This window comes from Sphaerodactylus townsendi, linkage group LG08 (genome assembly GCF_021028975.2).
Source record: "Sphaerodactylus townsendi isolate TG3544 linkage group LG08, MPM_Stown_v2.3, whole genome shotgun sequence".
Classification (NCBI taxonomy): domain Eukaryota; kingdom Metazoa; phylum Chordata; class Lepidosauria; order Squamata; family Sphaerodactylidae; genus Sphaerodactylus; species Sphaerodactylus townsendi.
The window spans coordinates 39,883,522-39,903,495 of NC_059432.1; the positions used below are offsets into that span (position 1 = coordinate 39,883,522).

The 19,974-nt window shown below is 40.6% G+C and overlaps 1 protein-coding gene across 1 annotated transcript in view; it reads right to left on the minus strand.

Moving 5' to 3' along the window:
* JAKMIP3 (Janus kinase and microtubule interacting protein 3) overlaps window positions 1-19,974 on the minus strand; it is a 124,523-nt gene that overhangs the window by 33,829 nt on the left and 70,720 nt on the right. The window contains exons 4-9 of the mRNA XM_048506879.1: window positions 9,791-10,006; window positions 8,203-8,313; window positions 3,672-3,818; window positions 2,921-3,052; window positions 2,541-2,576; window positions 2,000-2,059 (exon numbers count right to left, since the gene is read on the minus strand). Of these exons, the coding sequence (XP_048362836.1) occupies window positions 2,000-2,059; window positions 2,541-2,576; window positions 2,921-3,052; window positions 3,672-3,818; window positions 8,203-8,313; window positions 9,791-10,006 (702 nt within the window). The remainder of the gene's footprint in view (window positions 1-1,999; window positions 2,060-2,540; window positions 2,577-2,920; window positions 3,053-3,671; window positions 3,819-8,202; window positions 8,314-9,790; window positions 10,007-19,974) is intronic.

Below are 19,974 nucleotides of genomic sequence, written 5' to 3' on the forward strand. Positions count from 1 at the left end.
AAATAATATGACCCACCAAGATATTTACTGAGGCTAACTATAGGGCAATCCTAAGCAGACTTATACCCTTTCTAAGCCCATCAAAGGATGCAACTCTCTACAGAATTGCACTATTGGTGGAGGATAAAGAGTGGCTGCAAGTTAGCATGGCTACCATTGCTGGTGAGAAAAGGCATGACAAAGAGACCCCACTGTGCCTGCCCTTAGAAGGGTAGAAGGCAGGCAGTACCCATGCCTGTTAAGGGCAAAGACATATTGACACTGGAGTCATTATTTTTGACATCATCAAGAGGGGTCAACCGGGAGCCTTATAAGGTTTTGCCCAGCCCTGGGCCCCTCCTTTTGATGTGCATGGAGGCAACAAGTTTCCCACCCACTCGTCCCTTTGGTCAATGTTAATGCATGTGTTTGCTGTCATAGCCAGACTGGCGGGTTGCGTATGGGAATTGATCTGATGGTGAGGGGAGGTAGGGAGCTACTCTCTTTGGTGGTACCTTTAAGAAGTTTGGGGTGGAGCAAGCCATGATGGGATGCCCAGGTGGGAGCTACTGAGGGTTGCGCCCCTTAGCAGCATAATGGGTCTTCCGCAAGTGGCCTTCCACCCAGCAGAGTCCCACTATTGCTGCACTGCACAAAACAGATCTCCAGCAAGTGGCCTTCCACCCCGCTGAGTTCCACGATTGCTGCACAAGGTTAACAGTCTCCTCCAACAGGTGGGTTGGAGGAAGGGTTCACTGGGGGACAGCACTCAGGCTGCCCAGTGTTCAGATTAGATCCCATGCTGCGCCTCACGCTTCTTTTCATTCTTTGTCAATAAAACGATTTGTCTATGGCCAAAAATTTTACCCCACCGACAAGACTGTTGTGTCATTATTGGAGTTTGGGGGATCTGAGAAGTCCTATCTTCCAGGCTCCAGAAAGGACTAAGTTGGTTGTACATTGCTTATTTTTGCAAGCAATAATTTGCTGCACATCTGAAAATATGTATAAATCAGTACATGTTGAGTTTTATTTCTGAGAGCCGATGCAACAGGAAGGCATTCTGAAGGGCTGGGGAACATCTCTTCAATTACAACTTTTGGCAATCTTCACATACATCTGAAGTAGCTTTTCAATAGCATATTATTAGAGGATAGGATAGGATAGGATAGGATACAATCTAGTACATAGTTTGGTGTGCCTAAGTGCAAAACCACACATTATGTTTTACATGAGAAATAGCAGCCAAACTGCAGTTGCAAATTGCTGCTGGTAACTCCAGGTAAAAGTGCAGTAGGGGCACAATTTGAAGATTTCCCATGGAGGTTTGCTCTGGTTGCAGCTCATCCGTGTGAGATTTTGCTGTAATTAGTAGATGAATAAAGTTTGTTTTGCCTAGTGATCCTGTGCATGTGTCATTTTTCCCCTTTTTTGTTTTGAGGGGGATGTCTGCGAAGCTATAGCAACATAAATACGTGCATATTGCAGCTTCTCTAGCTGTGTTGTCATAGCTTCACAGACATCCCCTCAAAACAAAAAAGGGGAAATGACATGTATACGGAATCACTAGGTAAAACAAACTTTATTCATCTACTTTTTACAGAGAAATCATGCACAGATGAACTGCAAACAGAAGAAACCTCTATGGGGAATCTTCACTGAGAAGCTGCTGCAGCACACAAAATGGCAGGCAAACTGACAAAAACTCTGTGTAGCAGGGTGGGGGTGTGGAATCTGTTTTGGCTGGCAATGCTCGTGTTCTACCATGCTTTAGGAACAAAATGCAAAAACAGATCTTTTTATAACATCATAAAGACGTTATATTTGTGCTGTGTGAAATCAGGGAATTAAGCTAGATTAAATTTTCGGCTACATCAAATCAACCACTAGATGGAGTAAAATGCATGAGGAATTTTTAAAAAACTGAAGGAACAGGAACTTTGGGAAGAAGGAAAAGAAAATGCAGAAAAGGCCATTCTCAAATACAGTACATACTGAATAATTCAACTTATTCTCTTACCTTGGGAAACTTTGCAAATTTCTTCTTTTGTTTCCTGTACCTTAATAGTTTATCACGTTCCTGCAACAAGAAGTCATATATAGTTGCTTGAACTCTACAAAGTATGTAAAGGCAAAATAGAACAAAACCAGAGCAGTTTATTGAAGTAATGCTCGAGTAGTGTCAATAATAATTTTTTTCAGGAAGAGTAAAATTGGAATTGAACTTAGCATTCTGGTTGTTCAGATCATCTATGATGCAAATGATCAAAGATCATTAGTCATAAAAAGATTATGTTGATTATGTAGTATATTTACTCTGATGCCCGCTTTGCAGGGAGATGGGGAATAGAAATTCTGATGCTGGTGTCTATGATTAAAAGCCTTATGCTAAAACTGCTCTATGAATAGTAAAAAAGCAAAAACAAATAAAACACTTCCCCATGGTGTAGATGCTAACTAGAATCACTTTGCTATGAATACACAGAATAATTACGCATTACAGTTGTCTATATGATCACATGGAAATGTAACAAGAAACATCTAATACATTTGCTACTTACTAGTACACTTTTCACATAGCCAGCAGTTTCTAGGGTCTGTTAGAAAACAAAGCAAAGAACATGTTAGATGCAAGTGAACCTTCTCCTGAAGTGTATCTTCTTCAGCAGGTATCACTATTTTTTACTTTTCTTCCAGTGATTTGGATCCAATCTCCATTGTTATTCATCTGATAACTCTACTCCTTCTCCTACTTCTCCATGTAGCCTGCTGCTGTTTTCCCCCCTCTTCTCTGTCCTTGTCTCTAATATCTTGTTGAGGGCTATTTGCCTGCTCTTACAAATCCAATTCAATCAATGTTTGTCCTCACAGAAAAGGAACTAGGCCTTCAGGCCTCAAAGACTGCTTTACCCTTGGAGGAGCTCAGAGAGACTTTCCTTACCTTTGAAAGCTCATCTATGATGTTTTGCTGTTCAATAATTTGTAACCTCATAAAGTCAACTGCTCTCTCTTCTTGGCTGTGATCAAGGTCATTCAAAGAGCTTGGCCTCCGTATTGTCCTCACCCTTTGCCTCTAAGGGAAAGTAACAGAATGGGTATCAAGATACTGATTAGGGTGGCTTCCAATCAAACCTCAAAAAGTCATGACAGATCAAAAACTGGCAACCCACTCAACATTTTTATGAATAAATTTAAGTTTGCAAATTAGATAGTGATCCATTATGTGACCAGCAGGACACTGAAGGCTGAGGCACAGGGTGAAAGGATTAGGTGCAAGTCCTGGGATTCTTATTATTTCTGTCAACAAGTTCATGTACACAACCCATTCTGTATGAATACAAATATGTTTCCCAGTCTATACCATGTAGCATGAATGGGAGACAGGGTTCCCAGCCTGGGAAAATCATGACGATTTGGCAGTAGTACTTGTAGATGGGGGAGTTTGGGGAGGGATTTCTCCTAGAACTTATGATATACTATAGTCTGCTCTTCAAGGCTGCCATTTTCTCCAAGGGAACTCCTAAGTCTAGGGATCAGTTCTAATTCTGGCAGAGCATTACATTATACAACCACTCAGAAGCAAGTCATGGTACATTATCAGCACCCTCTTGAAAAGAGATATCTTATTTTTTAAGCCCCTTGTAAATACTGAGTTGAATTCTTGCCTTATATACGTTAATCTGAAAACTCACCATTTCTAAATTCTCCTGTGTAACAAATTTTAATTTATTCTCCATACGACGCAAGGCATGAGACAGATCCTCATTCTTCCTACTTAGACGCCTGTTTTTGTCTAGCAGCGGTTTGTACTGACTTTCTGCTTCTCTTAGACGTTTCAGCTGAAAAAAAAATAAACAATTTGCACAGTAGTAGCTGTTCTGGTTGCTTTCTGAAATTCCATGGATTCAGGAGAGACACTTCGCCACTGGCAGCGTGGTCCTTAGATCTCTTTCACAAACAAGAAGGGTGCTATATTATCTTTCATTATGGCAAAAGGTAATTTAGTTAAAATAGGGGCAATCTATAAGTCATGGTTAGAGTGATATCGAGGGCATTGCAAAGTCATGTGGGATAGAGAATCAACTAGGGTTGGTGATTCGGATCGGCTGAATCAATGATTTGGCCCGAATCGCCTCCGATTCAGGCAGACTCGGACCTAGCCAGGTCCGAATCAATGGTGTCCGAATCAGAGCTATCGAATCAATGGTGTCCAATTCGGTGCCATTACCAAATCAGGGCTCGGATGGCCCAACTCATTTTTTAAAAAGCCTTCAGACGAAAAAAAACCCTTCCCTCCCGAGTCCCCAACAAAAACCTTCCCTCCCTCTGCCCCAAGTGTGCCCCTTGTTTGAAGTGTGTTGCAGAATGGCTTCATTTTAAGAGGTGGAGTTCTGTAGGGTTTTCTGGGCTGTGTGGCCGTGGTCTGGTAGATCTTGTTCTTAACAAGTTGCCTGCATCTGAAGCTGGCATCTTCAGAGGTATATCACAGAGAGAAGTCTATTACACAGTGTCCAGTGACTGAGCAGGCTTCATGTGTAGGAGTGGTGGTGAAACACAGTAAGTCTCTTCAAGTTCTATGGTAGGAAAACTAGAGAGCTGGGAGATTATGTGCTCTGTAATGGCTCCATTGCAGCCAATGGGAAATTTCGGGGGAGGGATTTGGGGTGCACATTTCTCAAGGTAAAGCCACAAAACTTTCAGGGTATTTTCAGGAGAGTCTCTTGATGACACCATCCAGGTTTGGTAAACTTTTCTTCTGGGAGGTTGAATGTTACGGGCCTCCAAAAGGGTAGGGCCTATCTCCCACCGCTCCCTGAAGCAAAGTTTACCAAACCTGGATGGTGTTATCAAGAGACTCTCCTGAAGATGCTCTGAAAGTTTTGTGGCTTTACTTTGAGAAATGTGCACTCCACAGCCCTCACCTAGAAATTTCCCATTGGCTGCAATGGAGTAAAGTCACTGCAGAGCACAGAATCTGGGGAAATTTCTTGGGTTGCCTGTCAGGGGCGCATTGTTTGAGACAGTGGCACCAGAATTTCAGGGTATCATCTGGAGATTGTCCTATTGGTATTCCCCAGGATTGGTGATGTTTGGTTCAGGGGTCCAAAGTTTTGGACCCTCAAAAGTGTAGCCCCCATCTTTTGTTAGCTCCTGTTGGAAACAATGGGGGATGGGGCACCCCCTTTGGGGGTAAATAACTTGGACCCCCTGAACCAACCTTCACCAAACTTGGGGAGAATCATTAGGACAGTCTCCAAAAAGTATCCTGAAAGTGTGGTGCCACTAACTTTAAAAATGTGCCCCTGCAGGCCAAAATGTGTAAAAACACCAAAAATACAAAAAATTAAAATGGACCCGAATTTTTCGGATTTACCCGAATTTTGGAGCATATATGAATCAGCTATGTGTTGGATTCAGGCATACAGATCATTTTATGCTCCAAAACATCCGAATCTGAAATTTACCGAATTTTCTGGGTAACGACCAAACCTAGGGTCAACCTTTTAAAAGTTGCATTGACAGAGTCTATCTGGGTAAGGCAGATTATGGGATCTCCCTGATATGATTGCCAAAGGTGCAGCATTTAGACGTCCAAGCATGAATATTCTACAATACCGAGGGACTGTTAGGTTTCTAATGTAAGTTAGATTTTTTGAATGTGGGCAAATACCAAAAATCCCATGGATTCAGGGGGCTATTTTTGGTGAATGGAATACATGCATGTATAACGGATTGTCAGCAGCCACACCTGTTATTCCCTTCCAAATCCAACAAAGTCATCTAATGGGCTTGGATAGGCAAACTTAAGATGGCCCAAACTTAAGATGGCTTGCTTAAGATGGCCCAGTTAGGGACTTGAACAAGCCAATTCCCTCTTCTTCCCACACATACCTTTTTAACTGGTATTGAACTGTCCTGGCATTCTCTGATTCCTCACTCTTCTTGTCCACACTAGACTTGATGGGTGTGTGTACTTGTGTTTTTAATTTTCAAAACAATACTTCTAGTGTACATGGGAATTTCTCCCTGGTATACATAAACTTCTACCTTATCTGTGCCTGGCCCCATTTCATCTGTTTCACTGCTCTATCACTTTGTGCTTATTTTTGACATTTGTTGTTTAAGGAAACAAGCTGGGAGCCTTGCAAGAAACCACACCAGGGGAAATGATTTGGAAATCCTCCCATCCTCAAGAACTTCCAGTCCAGGATCCCATAAGCACTTAAGCAGGCTGATTTACACACAGCCTTCAACTTGACTGCTGTCAACATTGTTCCTGGAGCAACCTTAGTTCTTATCAACCTAGTTTAGATACCCCTTCCTTTTGGTTAATTTACAGTCATTTTTCTGTGTACTTGGGAATATGTAGAACCCCCTGCCTTATACCAAGGCACCACCTCCAAAATTTCAAGCATTTGTGAAGTTGGGAACCCTAGGTAAGGGGGTTGGGAACCGTAGGTAAGGGGGAGGAACAAGTCCTATAAAACCCCTCTCCTATTGCAAACACTCACACTATAACCAACGCTGTTCTTGAGGCACCCTCTGAAACCCAGAGACTACATGTTTTGTAGCATGAGATGCTACAATGGGAGATGTCCTGTTTTGTGAGGTCTACTTCCTTATTTGTTTCCAGGGTACATCTTATATTTAATGTTGTTCAAAATGCAAGGACAATGGGAGTACTTCCACAATATGTGTTATGGATGAGGAGCTGAATTACTTCCTCAGAGAAATATAACCTGGCTGTAGTCAAAACATAGGCTCACTTATGGTTCTTTAAAAACAACCATGCTAAATGATGAATGACAACTGATACTAATTACTTTGCCCATGCATTTTTAAATGAATAAAATCTTTATTGTAGAAAATATTCAGTTGTAGCCCTAGGATATTATGAAAGAAAGAGGAAAGAAACTGAGTGCCTTTGCCTCCAGTACTAGCAATAGCCTCATCTTACATGTAAACTTCATGCAATCTCAGATTATCTTGCAGCCCCATTTCTCTAATGTCCTCTATAAATTCAGTATATATGGATTTCTTCAACATACCATTATGCTTTATTGTGCTACCTCTGTAAAATATATGCTTTGTCCCAGTAAGTGCCATTAACTATCCTTTAGACAGGATTTTATATGGCTGTGGTAGCACTTTGCAAAACTAAAGGAGGGAAATACAGCAATAATATAACCTAAATAGAATTACATCAGGGAAGTCTAGCCCTTAGCAATCTCATTTGAGGCCATGATCCAGTCAAAGGGACCTCTCCATTCCATTAAATGGGAGACAGTCAACCTGAAGACTCTTACTGAAATCAATAAGATAAATTAGTGGCAGGAATCCATGGCTAGAACAGAAAAAGGTGTTTTCATGCAGATCTAGAGGCAACAAATTCTGAGAGAGAACAACAATCCAGTTTCTTGGTTTTTTATTAAGTTCTTCCTGGGGTTTATTAAAGTTATTGGTGAATGCTCCAGGGCATTCAAGCAGCAATGCCCTGAACTATTTGATGGTTAGGTAGGTATTCCTTTGTCATTACTTGAAAGTATTTTGAGCATTCAATTAATTTATACATTATTGTCAAACTTCAACTAATTTAAGATGTAGATCTTCTATTCCTGCATATAACTGTGCATTCTACATTACACCAAAATTTATATCCCATCTTTCTGCCTTCACAAGAGCCACCAGATATTTGTTTCAATGTACAAGTTAGAATGCTATTTTTTGCTGCTATTTATACATTGGATTTGTGTTCTTTTTTTCAAACAAACTTTAGTTTTCTTTTATTGAAGCACTATCCTAAAGGCCAGTGATGGGATTCAAATAATTTAACAATTGGTTGTTTACAAGCACCATTTTAACAACCAGTTCTGCCGAAGTGATGTGAACCTGCTGAATCCCACCACTGCCTAAAACCCTGTCCAGTGCTCAAAACAGGTGACTCTCAATATATCGTAAAGGAGAAACTCACGTGAGCCAAATAAGAATGCCTTTCTAAAAGAAACTGTTGGACCAACAAAACAAAGAAAATAGATATACTCTGTCTGGCTAAATTTATTAGGAAATGCAAAAAGTCACCTTATAGCAGCTCTGAGCTCATCAGTGGATTTAGAACAAAATAATTCTGCCTAGGATTGAACTATAAGCATTAATTCCTTTTGCAACAACATAGTCTGGTGAGAGGTCATTTTATAAAAGGAAGAAAATTACGTGCTTTCTTACAAGCTCATTCCGTTCCTCCGACAATAAAGCATTCCGATCTTCCAGCTTCCTGATGATTGCACTTAGCTCAGCTATTTTCAGTTGGAAACGCCGGGCATCCCTTTCATCCAACTGCTGTTCCTAAAACAAAGAACAACTGCAAATAACTGTGCACAGTGGAAACGTATTTTAGAGCTCTTTACAGACCCCACTGTCTTCCCTTTTTTTCTGGAATCCATTCATTTCTATGTACAAAAAAGATGTGATCTATGCCTTAATACTGAAAGATGAGGCCAACAGAAATTTAAGAGAAGGGATATGCAAAAGAGTAGGCAGATGCAAAAAATGTATGCGTACATAAATACAAAGTCACAAATGTATTTTTGAAATGTGAAAGAAAACATTGGAAATTTTTGCAATGTTTCCTAGGTATGCCACTGCTGAACCTGAATGTTTTAGACAGGTGAGCCACCTGCTACTTCCTCATGGAAATATGGTATTTACAAATACGGAATGTAGTCCATATGTGCAATTCTACCATTGCGTGTGTTTCTTTCCTATGGATCTAGTTGAACATCTAAAGGGTTCATTTGAACAACCACAGGACTGTGTTTTAATCAATCCACAAGTGAAAACGTTTAACTGAAACACAAAATGAATGCAGACAGAAGATACGGCATCTTCATATTTAGAGTGAACGATCCATTTCCTTATATTAACATCTCCTTTACATTTATCTCTTTTCATTATTTGTATCTGTTTGGAGACACAAGAAAACAACTGAATAATCTTTGGCCCTAACGAAAGTCAATTGCGCTGAGCTTCTTCATTCAACAGGTGCAGGAGAGGCTTGGAAGAAAGGATAGAAGAGATCTTTGTGGACTTGTTTTTTGGAAAATCTACATTTTAAATTAAGTAGCACTACTACAAAAGAAATCTTGATGAGGATCAACAATGAAAAGAAATTTAACAAATGTCACAGGAACAGAAAATCTCTGTCTTTAGCAAATTAATTCAGAAGCTGGAAGAGCAGCATAGTTACATAGAAAGCCAGTATAAATGGTAAATTTAGTTCCATGCCCTAAAAAACTGCACAGTATGGAAGAAATAGCAAACATGCCTGTGAGGTTCATATCCCATTCACTTTCTGGAGCATTGGCTAAAAGCAAAAGCATTGTTCATTACTCTATGAGTATTAGTAATGATACCTAAGAATAGACTATGCTGGCAAAACCATGTTACTCCATTCCACTAGTAAAATCTGTTTATGCTTGCTTGGGACAAATGGAAAAATCCCCATCCACCCATGAATCAGTTAAACTTGCATGTTCAAGGGGATTCTGCAGACAGAACATTTCAAGCTAAGGCAAGTATTTGGGATCAGCTAGGCTTACAAAAAAGGAAGGGCTGGGATTTTTAACCTGCTAGCAAAAAGTAATGGAACCAAGAAACAAAAGCAAACCCCTTCTCATTAAATTAAAGATTAAACCCCATTGGTTTTCTCTGTACAATGAGAGAGAGAAAAAAAAAACCTCTTGCCAAAATATGCACTTACTCATCAAGACTTTTGGCATATTTGTTTTAGGGAAAACCACTAGAAAGTGCTTACAGGACTTCCTGATTGTTCTGAAGTGTCTCCTGCACCACTTGCATGAGGAAGTTCCCTCTTGGGGCTGCTCAGATGCCGGTCGGCCTCTCTGAGCTGGGAAAGTTGTTCATCTAAAGCCTCCTTTTGGAGCTGAAGTCTCTGAGCATGCCCGGCTTGAACCCCTAACTCTCTTTCCAGCACGAAGACTGCTCTGTCTTTAAATTTGATCTCCTCCATCTACAAGGAGAACAAAATACAATCACACACACGCAGGCATGTTACAGTTCTGCCGTTGCCATAGAAACAGGCAGCCTCCCTGCTAGCTGAGCATCTTAGACAGTACCCCAAGGTAAAATGCATCATTTTCAGTTCTGCAGATTTCACACCCTGGCGACACTGAAAAGCAGCACCAACCCCCAAAAAGATCGTCTTCACAATTAGAAGTTCAATTTTTGTATCTTGCTTATTATCCCTTACATTAACCCACTTTAAGACTTGCAAAAGAAAGAACATGGTTAATGAAAGTGCTGCTTTGATTGTGCTGTATATTTTTTGACCAAATGAAAACCCCCTCAATCTGTAGAAAACCATTGCTTTGGAAAGAGGTCCAAAATTTCAGCCTTAATGTATTGTAACACTGAAAGAGCGACTTGTGCAAATCTGATCCAGAAGTCTTGAATCCGTAGCTCAGCGCAGTAAAGGTTTCTGTTTGCTTAGTGAAGTAGGTACAGTTGATGATCCACACACAGTTGATGATCCACACACAAAAATTAATCATGGAGGAAAAACAATGATGCTATTTTCTAAATAAAACATATGACATTTTTAGGATCTCAAGATCATTGCTCCATTTCCACAGAAACATTAGGTCCTTATTTCCTGTTTACACTAACACACAAATGTTAATGCCCATGTATTATTTGAAAATAAACTCTGTGAGTTCAGTGAGTTTAAACGGATGTCACACTTCATCTAGATAGGCTGTTAGACAATGCTGGAGTGGAATCAGCAGTTGTGGTCCACATTGGCACCAACGAATTGGGAAATGTAGCCGGGAGGCAGAGGCGTTCCTCCCATTGGGCAAAGTGGGCAGTTGCCCTGGGCGCCGCCTTGTGGGGGGCGCAAAAACTGCAGGTTTGTCTGTGGGATTTTTGGTCTGCAGATGGCGCAGTTTTTAGGCTAGCAGCACCAAAATTTCAGGGATTTTTCGGGAGACGATCCAGATGATATCACCCAGGTTTGGTGAGTTTTGGTTCAGGGAGTCCAAAGTTATGGACTTCCAAAGGGAGTGCCTCATCCCCCATTGTTTCCAATGGGAGCTAATAGGAGATGGGAGCTACACCTTTGAGGGTCGATAACTTTGGACCCCCTGAACCAAACTTCACCAAACCTGGGTGGTATCATGAGTAGGGTCTCATGAAGATACTTGGAAATTTTGGTGTGGCTATCTTAATAATTTCACCCCTGACAGCAGGCACCCCCTGACAGCAGGTATTTCCCCAGATTTTCCTTTTAAATCCCCTCCCTTCCTGCCAATACTTGTTTTCTTTATTTCTTTTATTCTCTCAATGCCTAATAAAGGTTATTATTACTATTTTGAAAGCATTTTGAAAATGTTTTCAAAAAATATTTCTGCTGTGTACAGATTTGTGAGTGGGGGCATGTTCTATAATATGATGGTGACTTTGAAACAACCTGGTGGAAAAATTTTTTTGTTTGGTCACGGTGGGGGAGGGTGGCTGCCCATGGGGGGGCATCAAACTCAGGTTTTGCCCAGGGCTCCAGTTTGCCTAGGTACGCCACTGCCGGGAGGTTCTGGAGGCTAAATTTAGGCTGCTAGTAATAGGTTGAAGTCCAGGATCCCCAGGGTGGCATTCTCAGAAATGCTACCTGTACCACGCGCAGGGCGAGCTAGGCAAGCGGAGATACAGGGTCTCAATGCATGGATGAGAAGGTGGTGTAAGGCAGAGGGTTTCAGATTTGTTAGGAACTGGGGAACTTTTTGGGACAAAGCAGGTCTGTACAAAAGGGATGGGCTTCATCTTAATCAAAAAGGAACCCAGGCTGCTGGCTCTCAACATTAAAAAGGTGGCAGAACAGCTTTTTAACTGATCCCTGGGGGAAAGCCAACAGGAGCTGAGGTAACTCTGGTTCAGAATATAGAACTTTGGTTCAGAATCTATGGGGATGCAGACAGAGAGGGAGGTTTTTCTAAATCAGAGGTCTGCAACCTGCGGCTCTCCAGATGTTCATGGACTACAAATCCCATCAGCCCCTGCCAGGATGGCCAATTGGCCATGCCAGCAGGGGCTTATGGGAATTGTAGTCCATGAACATCTGGAGAGCTGCAGGTTGCAGACCCCTGTTCTAAATCAACTACATACAAGCATGGAACATAGCAATGTGCATGTGCTAAGTGATAGTGTCTACAAAGGGCTAGAAGGCAAAGCACACAAATCCCAGGTTAGGGGCAGAGACAGGGTATACAGGTGTCTCTACGCTAATAGTAGAAGCCTTCAACCTAAAATTGGTGCCTAAATATCTGGCAGCTGGTGGTCTGGATTTGGGCATACATTTTGAGTTGATGGTTAAACACGACTGTGCAGTAGCACTACAGTACATGCACTAAAAAGAAAGGGGGATCACCCTGTGCTGCCACCAGCCATGTCACAGGTGACATTAAACCCCCAACAGGAGTACTACCCTTTTCGCAATATCATGCAGAACAAATACAACTGAAATGACAAAGGGGGAAACCCAGCAAAACTGCCAGGGTTGGGGGAGGGCAGAGGGGTATGGAATGATTTCCCAGAAAGCATTTCTAAGCCACATGATTTGACTACTGTGAAAGTCTATAGTAAGCTGTGCTTGTGGAAAAGGCCCAAGTCTAACATGCTCAGCTAGCAGGGATACTAGCCCCTGTGATATAAACCCTTTTCTCTTTTTTTTACATTTGTTTTACTAACTTTAAAACTGTGTTTCCGTTTGTGACATAAACAACGGGAGGGAGGTTGAAAAGCATTTAATTCGGTCTCTTGGCCATGAAAATTGAGCTGAAATAAACTTTCTGTAAACCCCAAATGCAACAAATTTAGGAAACTGGAAATTTGAATACCAGTTATCAACAGCTGTTTCTTCTTGATCAGGTACGAGGACTCAAAACATGTTATTATAGTCTGGATTACATATGGTATTTGACAAGGAAAAAAAACAAAATTTTGCCATTACTGGTGCTTTGTAGCTAAAATTACAATTTGAGCATCAATACTACTTTTATGCTACTTTTAAAATCACACAGATACTAATACATTGGTCAGTAAGAAAGTTAAAACAATAACAAAACACAGTAAAACTAAGAATCATGTAAAACCTCAACAGTCATAAAACTGTTTTTCCCCCTATTTGTGTAAATTTTCCATCATGTTTTGGCAAACAGAGGCCCTTTCGTGCCCCTGCACCAGCAGGAATTATGCCGGTGGAGGGGTGGGGGCCGTTCGCACGAGAGTGTGCGAGCAGCCCCCGCAGAGGCCAGCGCGGGAGAGACGGCTCCGCACAGAGCCGCCTCTTCCCCATCCCTCTCCCACTCACCTCGTCACCTTCGTCGCCCTGCTGGACTCCTATGACCCGCCCACGCTGCCCTCCGACCTCCAGGGGTCGGAGGACAGCGAGGGAGGGTCTCAGCAGTCCAGTAGAGTGACAAAGGCGACGAGGTGAGTGGGAGAGAGATGGGGAAAACAGTGTGTTCCCGGCGGTGCCGTTCGTACCACGCCGGCGGGAATGCGCTGTTTTCCCAAAAACCTCCCTCCAGGAGGGAGGTTTTTGGAGGCGGCCTGACGCCACCCTGGGGGTGGTGGAGGGGAGCCAGGTCAGCGCTGCTGCATTTTAGCAGCGCCGGCTGTGCGAACGGCTTTCTGGGGATGGCGTTTTTGCCATCCCCAGGGCGCCGTATATGGCCCGTGCAGAAAGGGCCAGAGAGTCTTGAAGCCGTATGAACCCATCAACATACCTAGTTAATAAATCTCTGGGAAGCAGATTTCATTGCAAGGATGATATAACAGAAAAGTCCTGTACTTGTGAAGTAACTGGTTAAAATCCATTCTAAAAGATGAAAATTCACTAAAAATCAGTGGAATTATGATTAAGAGCAGGTGGGCTCTAATCTGGAGAACTGGACTGGATTTCTCACTCCTCCACATGAGCAGCAGATTCTTATCTGGTGAACAAGACTTGTTTCCTTACTCCTACATTTCTGCTGCGTGATCCTGGGCTAGTCACAGTTTTCTCAGAACTCTCTCAGCCCCACCTACCTCACAATGTGTCTGTTGTGGGTAAGGAAAGGAAAAGGAGTTTGTACGTCTCTTTGAGTCTCCTTACTGGAGAGAAAGGTGGGTATAAATGCAAACTCTTTGTCTTCTATAATATGAAGTCTCCATAGATTTGGGAATTCCTTCTCACATTAATTCTTACCTAAAATGAGTACTGTCTTTAAAATCTGCTTTATACGCGTGGCAAAAGAAGACTCTCACTTAAAGTAATGCTTTCTTTTTATTTACATTGACCTCTTGAGTATTATAAGAACTAATTGCTTCATGAATGGGTACATGGATGGAAACTATTATAGGAAACACCAGCTGGTAACTGAAATGTAGGGCAACAGCCATTCTGAGGTAAATTAACCAGCTTTAAGAGGTTTGTCTGTTCTAATCTTCAGTCTCATCTAGAGTCCTTTTTTACAGATTCTGCACAAGGAACTTCTTCACGGGGTGCAAGAAACTAAGAGAAGAAAAGAGGAAAAAACCACCCTGCTAAACATTTCTGAATAGTTGTTTGAACAGAATACAGCAAAAACTGGAAAATATGGAAATTTGGCATTGAGTTTACTATATTGCAAGTGGAAAAGAGAAGATAGTGACTTCAGCTGTAATGATTTCTTCATACGGCCATATGAAAAAGCAAGAGAGGTATTAATGGCAATGCAGATGAGAAGAATAGAACATGTAAATTTAAAACATAAAATCAGTGGAATGCTGAGACAGACTCAGATTGTTTCAAGGCATAGGGTGTATACCAGAATATAAATATAAATCCACAGGTAGTATCTGAAATTCATTCACGTCAGATGATTAAAATAATAATCCTGAGGATCCTAATGAGATCCTATTCAGATTTACTCTATGGTGCTAACTCCCAGAGAAGTGTTCTTTAAGATGACAGTGTCAGTAACATTAAATGATAATGTTAACAGGAAACTGAACAGAATACAATCATCAAGATAGAAGAGCTTACAGTTGGGGCCAGTCCAACAGATGCTGGGGAAAGCCTTGCAGAGTCCAGATAAGATTAGGAAGAAAGCAACTATAAGAGAATATTTTGAGTTTCCTGCTGTAAAAGAAATCATTATTATAACAATGTAAAAATATTTGGAAAATTCAGTGGGATGACAAAAACCAGTTTCTGGCTGTATGTCACTTCAGCTCTGTTACATAGATGACATCTTGGTGTGGAGAAAGACCAAAAACGTAATGAGAAGCTGAAGAATTACTTCTTTGACTTTAAGGGAACCAGTATATTCTACTGGATGTTTACTATTCAAAGCATACTAAAATGTATAAACTTGAGGACATAATAAGCAAATAAGTAAAAGCACATTGAAATATTGTAAGGCATGGTATACCAGAAGACACGAGTGAGAATTCTCCTTCACTTTGTTCCATAGGTAACAGAATAATTTAGTGAAGAATGGGACTTTGTTCAGACTACATTAAATCAATCACTTTCTCAGTCCAACAGCAAGGTAGGAAGCTCAATTTAGATTGTTTAAAGACTTCTGAAGAAATGTGACTGTATTTCAAATTACAGTTCCTTTGTCCACAAGATTATGGAATTAGACCTAAAGAAGGTATAGGATCATCTATGGAACTTTTAATGCAGAGACATTTAAAAACTAGATTGGTATTTCAGCACCACTGTTATGCAGTATACCGGAAAAGGGGACGAACAAAATAGAATTATTATTTTGACAGAGATGCAAAGCTGTGAAAGTCCCATAGCGCAGTCTTAAACAGAGCTACATGGCTTAGAAGGGTATAACATCAGATTCAGACAACCTAGAATCTTAAGACAGAACAAACAAAAACGCTGTGGCACAAAGTGCTAATAACACTAAAGAAAAACTTTTGGACGTTGAAATGCCTTTGACTGCATCAAGAGGTAAACTGCTAGTCCCAGTATTTGGAATGGGCAAAACTTAAAAATTTTTATAAAGTTTTTTTCATTATACACATGTATATATCATATACAAAATCTTCTTTACACAACACAGAATACTTGTTGGGTCTGTGCTCCCCACCCAGTTTCTTGTGTAATACTCATGTCTGAGTGGAAGGTTTTCTTCAATTCCCTCATGTGTGGTGACCAATTCAGAAAGTGACTCTGGTATTTATGGAGAAGGGGGTTTAGCTACTCTCCTTGTACCATTTTCCTAGGACTGTCACTGAAGGGGAGGATACTGAAGCTTCTTCTACATGCACACACCACAGTCACAATCTAAATTTGGCACCATGCACATGGGAAAGGGAAAGAATCCACAACTCACATGCATTATTGGGTGGTAACTTGAAGAAGTGTTTGGATTTCTACCCCACTTTTCTCTCCTGTAAGGAGACTCAAGGTGGCTCACAAACTCCTTTCCTTTCCTCTCCCCACAAGGAAGGTCTGCCAGTCATGTGGAGGAGTAGGGAATCAAACCTGGTTCTCCAGACTACAGTCCACTACTCTTAACCACTACATCACGTTGGCTCTCAATCTGTGAGCCAGTCTATGTACTCAGATCTTGAGACACAATCTGTGTACTTTATTATTTCCTATTTCCATTATACACAGGAAAGCATATGGCCCTATCTCTGGATTCCATTTTTGTCATCCAAGCATCTTGATTCCAGGGATAGTTCTGAAGCAATTCTCGTTACATCAATCAATCAATCAATCAATCAATCAATCAATCAATCAATCAATCAATCAATCAATCAATCAATTTTTGACTGACAACTGCATGGACATTCTTCTTACATGGTGGCATCTCCTTTCTTTTTTGTATACCAATTATTTCCTAGAAGTGGGAAGTTCCATAAAGTACCATACTTTGCCCCATTTCCCTGCCTTCTTCCTGGTCATAGTTTATCACTCTACCTCATAATCTCCCAAAGTATATCACACATGCATAATAAAGATCAGTAGAGCCATTTTAATGCCTGTACCACAATATTTGTTTGTGTGTTTATTCTGTAGATTTTTAGGTCACCCTCCCCCTGAAGGGCTCAGGGCAGCGAACACACAATTTGCAAATATAGCATAGCAAATATAACAATTTAAAATATTATTCCACTTACTGCTTGCATTGAGAAAATGTTTAGTGAGAAATGGAGGAAGTTCACTCAACATAATTGTGAAAAAATATTTATTTACTTTTCCAATTCACTGTTAGTCATTGATTTTTTAAAATATATATTCTGTATTATTTGTAATGTGCCCATGGAGCGTATGTGTGTACTTTAGAGGCTACCACTTTATACATGGATGTACTGTAATAGTATAGAAGACAGAGGTCTTGGAACCAAGGAAACAGAGAAAAGATGCTACAGAACCCACCCTGAAGCTGCCTTTTACTCCAGGGAAACTGATCTGTGTTGTATCAAGGTCAGTGTAACTTCAGAAGAACTCAGGTCCCCACATTGAGATTGGTAACTCCACCTAATGCATTGCAGAGGATTCTGGGGCATGCTGTAGGGTTCGTGGTTAATAAACACTCTGCAGACCTTTGGAGACTCAATGCTACTATGCAGTGTAATTTAAAACACATCTGTAACACCTCCTTGTAGTGATGCGCTGCAGAGAAAAATTGAGAGGAATTAGGCTTACCAAACTCCCTCTCCTACTGCTACTCCCCCATCCTTGGTAATTTGATAAGCAGGAAAAATATTGGAATAGGGATGCTGTTATCAGTGGTGATATTCTAGGAATTTTCATCGGTCCCTATGGCAAAGGTCACAGAAACTAAGTGGAATGCTAAAGTATCACTCAGAAATGATGGCATGTCCTTTGACCCTCCACCCAAAGGTGACATCACATTCCCATTGCCAGTCTAGCAATATCCTCAATCTCTGTAAAAAAAACAACCCATAAACATTGGGGAAATTCCAAGAATTCCCCTGAAACTCACCCTCCCCAGACACCAACCCCCAATTTCACAGTATCTGCTGGCAGGGGGCTGTTAACCCGAGTAAAGATATTTGTCAAAGATTTCACCAGTACCTTCAACAATATGAGATGGCACAGACTAGCATTATTACTTTTTTATGAGGAAACATTTCAGAACAACTGCTTCCTCAGCCCTGGAGAAACAGACAGCACTTTAAAAAAAACCCATACTGAAAAAACTTTATTTAATTTTGTATTTGAAATTGGTTTGAAATGTGCAGAGGCAGTTTGGTATCTTAAGGAACAACTTAATAAATCCAGTAATTTTACACTAATATTGATCTTATAATTATTTGGATGAGCTTCTGAGGAACCAGAAGGTTCTCAGAAGAGAATTAGAAAATCACAGTGTTAACCTGTTATGGGGGAAAAGTAAACACATGAATACAATGTCACACTTCAATGAATATTATCCTTTCCCCGGTCATAAAATTGGCATTGCTTTTCCACCTCCGTTTCCCCCATTAATGTATGACATACTTTTTAAATGATCAGTGAGCAATACAACTGGAGGGGGGGGGGGTAATCTCCCATAAGTATGAATTTTATTGTCTGCAAACCCTAAGCTATAATTTTGTTCTCTCTCCCCACCCCCTGCAGAGGAGTTGTAGTTTTGTGTTAATATGGCCCAGTGAAAATATCAAACATGGAATTAAGTTTCAAAAGCAGACAACCCACAAAACATGTAAGCAAGAATTGAAGGGCTGAGTAATCTTCTCTGATACATGCAATGTAATTTGTCTATATACTAAATTAATCACAGTGGCAGAATGCTTTTTTGCAGCGAGACCATTATATTAAACACACACACACACACACACACACACACACAAACAAAACATACAAGGACATTCTTTTTTTAGTGTTGTGTCAAAAATGTGGCTAATCTACTGTAGGATGTACAACAAAGAACTATCTGATATGCATTTTCTGTGCATCCAGCTGGGTAACAGAGAGAGGCTGAGATTATAAAGATGAAAAATCTGGAAAGCTAAATCCCTGTCCATCAAAACATAAAGAAATTCTATTAGTAGGCAAAATTTAGAGAAAAAACACATATGAAAGGAAAGCTTTGTTACCTTTTGCTTACATTTTATACCTGGAACGGGAAAATAACCGAGAATTTTTTGCACTTAAAAAAAAAATCTTTTCACATGTGTTTTCTGAGTTGCAGAATGAAAACATGGCTATAAAGATCATTAACCTATTTTATAGATAGCAGTAAAATCAGTACATCACACACATACTCACAGGCACACACACTTACTTTTACAGCCTTTTTGCTCCATACCATCCACACAAAGGAGAGATTAGACTACAAAAGGGGCCGCAACTCACTGGGAGTGCTGTATCAGTATCCAGATGTGCAACCCAAAAAGACTAGTTCGCACGTTTATTTCAGTCCTGAAGAAAACCAAGCTAACAATGTCTCACATTTGCATAATGCCTGTCTTAGAATTTCACCCAGTTACTTTTGATAACAGAAGGCCGACTTGTGAAACAGAGTCCATGAATATACATGAGAAGAGTAGCCAATCGTCTTTAAGAAAATGGCTTGTTTAACAGCATGGATGTTTCCCACTTTCTATTTAGCAGGTTGTCTCCACTATGAATGCATTTTAATTAATAAACAGCTTGTGAGCAACACTGCTGCCAATTATGCAAGCTTAGAGCCATAAAATATGGGGATTTCTCTGCTTCCCATCCCTTTTCCTGTGATATACAAGTGCAATTGCTAATATTGCTTTTATCAGACCAATGGCTTGGCCCACAGTTGTTATCAGAATAAAAACCAGTGTGTAATTTTTAATACAGAATAAGCTGCTCAGACCTGTAGAGCCATTATAAGGATTGCTAAGAAAATATTGTACTAGAAGAAAAAAATGTATGCCACATTTTAAACGTACATCTGGGTTCAGAAAGAAAAAAAATAACCCTCCTGGACAAAG